At 38.3% G+C, this 5,818-nt stretch overlaps 1 protein-coding gene across 1 annotated transcript in view; it reads right to left on the bottom strand.

Annotated features, from left to right (window-relative positions):
- Window positions 1-5,818, bottom strand: part of LOC100966998 (general transcription factor II-I) — a 96,294-nt gene that overhangs the window by 14,649 nt on the left and 75,827 nt on the right. Inside the window, exons 18-20 of the mRNA XM_012807874.2 lie at window positions 4,739-4,922; window positions 4,053-4,111; window positions 3,605-3,679 (exon numbers count right to left, since the gene is read on the bottom strand). Of these exons, the coding sequence (XP_012663328.2) occupies window positions 3,605-3,679; window positions 4,053-4,111; window positions 4,739-4,922 (318 nt within the window). The remainder of the gene's footprint in view (window positions 1-3,604; window positions 3,680-4,052; window positions 4,112-4,738; window positions 4,923-5,818) is intronic.

The following is a 5,818-nucleotide window of genomic DNA, read 5'->3' as shown; positions in this document are numbered from 1 at the left end:
GGTGAATTTTACATTATGTATATTTAGCTACAATTTTCTAAAAAATTGGGGAGGGGAATAATAGACTACTGGTACAAGCTGTAACAAAAATGAATATTGAAAACATGATGTTACATGAAGAAGCCTGACACAAGGAACCATGTATTGTATAAATCCATTTATATCACAAGGGTCATGTGACGTGTTGTATAATCCTACTTATATAAAATACCCCAACTAGGCAGAAATAAATGGTCACCAGTGGCTGGGGAGGAGCTATTGAGTATGGGGTTTCTTTCTGGATAATAAAAATGTTCCAGAATTAATCATGATGACTATACAACATTATTAATAAATTAAACATGGATTGTTGAATTGTATGTAAATGACATCTGAATTCGTAAAACAAAGCAACAGGCTTGGCACACACAGCTCAGTGGTTAGGGCGTCAACCACATACACCGAACCTGGCCTGGGCTTGCTACACCACAATGACAACTACAGCAAAAAATAGCCAGGCATTGTTGCGGGTGACTGTAGTCCCAGCTACTTGGAAGGCTGAGGCAAGAGAATCGCTTAAGCCCAAGAGTTTGAGTTTGCTGTGAGCTATGATACCGCAGTACTCTACTGAGGGCAACAAAGTGAGACCCTGTCTCAAAAAACAAACAAACACAAAGCCATGAGTTAAATACTATGCTTCCATTTTGTAGAAGTGAAACTGAGAATAGAGGGTTTAAGTAATTTTCCTAAGTGGCAGAGTCTGAATTTGAATCTAATCACTTTGGCCCTGGAGCCTGTCCTTTATTATTTTAAATTCTTCTTTTTTTAAGCAAGAGATTTAAGCAAAAATCTGCTAAGAGATTCTAGAAAGGTATACTGTTTTTCCTAACAAAGGGTACAGGCAGGGCTGATGCTGCATTTCCTCTACCTATTTATGTACTGCATTGATGGAGACATGAAGATAAGAGCTTTGTCAGTCACCACGTGCCCATAAAGACAAAGACCAAGAGAATCAAAGAAACTGGTTTTGCTAGTTTTTTTTTTTTTTTTTTTTAAGACACATTCTCACCCTGATGCCCCAGATTACCATGCCCTGGGCTTCACAGTTCACAGCTACCTCAAACTCCTGGGCTCAAGCTGGGACCACAGGTGTGAGCCACTAATGCCCAGCTTATTTACATACAGCCTATGTTTTTTAGAGATGGGGTCTCACTCTTGCTCAGGCTAGTCTTGAACTCCTGAATTCAAGTGATCCTCCTGCCTTCCAAAGTGCTAGAATTACAGGCGTGAGCCACCCCACTAGCCTTATTATCTTTTTGTTGTTGTTGGAGATAGGGTTCTGCTCTAAAGCCAGCCAGGAGTGCAGTGGTACAATCGTAGCTTACTGTAGCCTCCAACTCCTGAGGTCAAATGATCCCCCTGCCTTGTCTGGCCTCCCAAGTAGCTGGTACCGTGCCCGGCTTGGGCTCTCCTTATCATTGTCTTATGCCACCCTTAGTGCTTCTGCAGATACATCACTATATGATAAAACACCTTCTTTCCTACCTCTAAACCCGAGCATGTATTATTTAGCTTCATGACTGTTTACCTTCTCACTGTCCCACCTTTCCTTCCAAACTTGTTCACTGTGAGGTCTGGCAATACTCTTTCAATTGTGTCCTTCACCAATTAATCAAGTGGAGATACCATGAAGTGATCATTTTTAAAGTACCACTGTTATGACCCTAGAACCAGCTAGGTCTCAGGACTTCTTCCAAGTGCAGAAGGAACAAAACATACTACCATTGTCCCTAGAACATGAGATTACTTGTCTTCACCACTTGGACTTTATTTTATATAGCACTTTTGCTCACACTGTTCCCTCGATTAGGAAGAAACTTCCTGTATCTCTGCCTGGCTAAATTCTATTCTTCCAGCAAGGTCTAATTTAAATGCAAACTTGTCAATGAAGTTCCTATAGCCTCCCTTTTTTATTAAGTGTCACTGTTCACATTGATCAAACCTTTAAGGATTCAGGTCCAGGTTTGTCTGCGTCTAAAAAAAAATACATATACTTTACAAGTAGCTCTGTCAGGAAAGGATGGTACTTTATGTATAAATAAGGGACTAAATGTATTTTCAATTCTCAGCATTCTTAAGCAAAAAGTAATTCATGTGGCATATGGTGTCCATAATTGCTCACAGATGCCTGTTGCCTTTCATGTGAGAAAACAAGCTCTCTGTAAGTATATAAGATAACTAAGTGGGAGGGTTCCCTAAATGCTATGCTCCATACACAGCAGCAGTGTAAACTCTTATTATAAAGCTTGGAACCTAAGATATAAAGAATTATCCCTCTGTATTTAAGTAAGTTCCTTCCGTATTTAGAAAGAGACAAGAATACCCATACCAAATAGTTAGTTGGGGACTGTCTATAGGATTGTATGAAGTATTTTAAGAATGTGAACGTGAAGATGAAAATCCTGCAGACAAAATGGGAGTGGACAGAAGGAAATCAGCTTGAAGACATGATGGGAACTACTTTAATCCAAGGAACTGCTATTTAAACCACCCTAAACTTTCTTCCTAAAAACAGTAAGAAAAATGAAGGTGGAGGGGGGATAAGAGAAAAAAATTCCACATTATTCTTATTTTACTATTAGGAAAGAAAAGCATTTCAGGGATTTCCTTTTTTTCTTTTCTTTCCTTTTTTTGTTTTTTGAGACAAAGTTTCACTTTGCCCCCGTTGGCATCATAGTTCACAGCAACCTCAAACTCTCTAGCTCAAGTGATTCTCTGGCCTTGAGAGGGAGCAGTTATGAACCTATTTTTATTATTACTATTTTTCTTGCTGTGCCTTTAAATAGTAGTGTAGTGGCAAAAATATAAAAAAGATAAAAGAGCTGGGGAAGAAGGAAGACACGGAGGAGAGGGGGGAGGAGGCAGAGCTGCAGGAAGCTCCAAGGTCATAAATCGAATCAGGTTCACAGCTACAGTCCAGGTGGCAACAACCAATCAAAAGTTCACACACTATCATTCCAGCTAAGACCCCAACCACGGAGAGGCAGTTAGCCTATCGGAACCCCAAGACCTCCCTAGTGACCAATGAGTGACCAGACACTAGCTTCTTCTTCAGCTATCTTCTTCAGCATTTTATTGCAACCCATAGTACCTTGCAAGAAAATGTATAAAAGTTTCCCTGGCCTTTGTTTAGGGGCCACTCCCCGCTGTTCTGCTTTTCTCTTGGGAGTGACCTGAGCATATGCTTGATAAGAATAAACTTCTTGCTTCTTCCATGTGTGAGTCTGGTCTCAGTGGTAATAATTTTGGCCTTAACAGCTTCAGCTTTCCAAGTAGCTGAGACTACATACAGGTGCCTGCCACAACACCTGGCTATTTTCAGAGACGGAGTCTCACTCTTGCTCAGGCTGATCGTTAACTCCTGAGCTCAGGCAATCCACCCATTTCTCAAGAAATTTTCTTGAGAGCAGTTAATGATACTGGTATCTATTTTCAAAATTTAAATTAGAAACATTCAGAAAAGCTATTCACATGTAAAATTAGTTTTCTAAAACGTCATTTGCATGAAAATATAACCAGTGAACTGAAGAATCAACACAAGATACCAGCCTGGAGATGGCCCTACCTTCCACAGTGACCTCAATTTCAGGAACCTTTGAATTGCTCCCAGGGCTGCGTGGTCTTTTGGGGGACTGCAATGCTATAAAACAAGCACAGAATTATATATCTTGTAACAAACAAACAAACAAACAAAGGGAGTGCTTTATAAAAGCAGAGTATTAAAATTCATACAGTTTGCTCTTTTCAAAGAAACCTGAAGAATTAAACTGGTACTGTAATCCTCTACATGGTTTCAACAAAGCTGTGTAAATATGAATGGAGGATTGCAAATATGAAATTCTAAATTAAATGTTTAAAAAAGAAAGAAAAAAGGTCCATTAAATAAAATAAAAAAGAAACAAACTGAAAGACCCACAAAGACATTGGCCAATGATTCAGTATGACTTAAATAATGTTGAGAAAGAATGTTTTAGTGCACTGAAATATACTAATGAATATACATAATCTCTTACCTTTAGTGTTTATTTTACTAGCCATTCCAGGAGGCAAGTAGGAAATAACTAGTTCAGGTCTAGAAAGAAAACCAAGAAATGTGACAGATGCCAGTCCAGTAAGGGTCTTCACAGCTAGTAAAAATAATCATGACCAGTGTTTTTTTTATAAAGGCCTTTAGCAAGTCATCCTATAACACAACAATGATTCTACCATTATGGAAAAAATCCCTGACTTTTCCTTCCTGTAACTATCTGATAAAAAGAGTAAATGACTTCTTTCAAGAAAAAGGAAATTATTAACACTAGTTTACTTTCTTCAACCACTGTAGATAAGAAACTCAATTGCTAATACTTAGTTGCTCACAAGATGACCAGGAATAACATAACAGATAAAAACCAACATTTTAAAATTCTACTCAAGAGTTCAGGAATAGTAAGTGGAGTCTCTAACCACCACCAAGAGGCCAGTTGTTACTATTCTTCTTGTACTGATGAAATAAATACAGGATAGAGTATTTGCAGAGGCAATAGACAATGCCAGGATGGTAGCTTGGAGCTAGGCTTTTGCATCAAGGACTTCAAAACCACACCTGCTACTTCCAACTGGGGAAAAAAAATTGAACAGAAATATGATTTTATTTAATTCCAGACATGACTAAAATGCCAAAAAGAACTTACTTTAAGGAAAAAAAAAAAGAACTTACTTTTTAACAACAAACTTGATTTTATTACTCCCACGGACAATCCTTTCAAGCCGTGGAATTCCAAACCAGGTAGGGCTTCTAAAGGGAATTCCTTCAGGCAAGCCTTCTACATAAAGGAACTCCGGATTTGATTCAAACACAGGATATGGTACTTTTACTGCCTCAGTGAGTCCAAGAGCTTGAGCTGAAAGTGTAAGAGAACATAATTTATGAAAGATAAAATTACACAACTTTTTGTGTCTGCATTCTCAAATAACATCATGTTCAAGTTCTCAATAATCTAGCAATAACCATGTAATATTGAAGGCATTTTGCTTAGTATATTGGGCAAATCTGAAGAACAAACCTAAAAAAATAAGTACTTTTAAGAGGAACATTAAACACTTTAAATCAAAAGGATAGTTATGTTATTAGTCAAAACAATCTGTGTTCTGGGCAGAACTCAACTAAGGCCATTTTACATAATGGCACCTACCCAGCCTTTGTGTTACCATCTAGATGCAAGCTGGCTATTTACAGACAGGAGCTGTGTGTACTGCACTGAAGCAGAACTTATTAAGTTAGAGTAATCAGAGGCAGAGTAATCAAGACTCCTAATCTGGGACACAAAATGTCAACACCAGGTGTTAAAATAATGGATAGGAATGCCCAGGAATACTGCTATCACTCCCCACTCCTTACTTCCTTCTCCATGACAGATACACCCAATGAACTGAAACACTCTTGCTGAGCCTCCTCAGAATCCTTCTCAAGACAGCGCTCCAGGAAACCGCTGTCAACAAATCTAAGTTGAAACAAATGGTGAAACCTATTTGCCACACTGGTGTCAGCCAGATGAGAAGCACAGACAATGGAACTAGATTCATCCCGACTCCTCCCTTCCTCTCCCATTGAGACATATGAGAAAACTAAATCCATGATAAATACAGCAATTGGCTTGGCTTAAATAGTTGAGTTTAGTAGTAGAATAAACTAATACCCAATTTTGGGATCTTTCCTTCTTTCAGTCTTGAACTTTCATAATTAATTTAGACATGGCCTTCATTCATGGTTGTGTTTTTTTTTTTTTTTTTTTTTTTT

Source organism: Otolemur garnettii, unplaced genomic scaffold, assembly GCF_000181295.1.
Source record: "Otolemur garnettii isolate 467f Iridium unplaced genomic scaffold, OtoGar3 scaffold00077, whole genome shotgun sequence".
Lineage (NCBI taxonomy): Eukaryota > Metazoa > Chordata > Mammalia > Primates > Galagidae > Otolemur > Otolemur garnettii.
The sequence above is the reverse complement of the archived record's forward strand: the minus strand, read 5'-3'. Positions and strand labels throughout refer to the sequence as shown.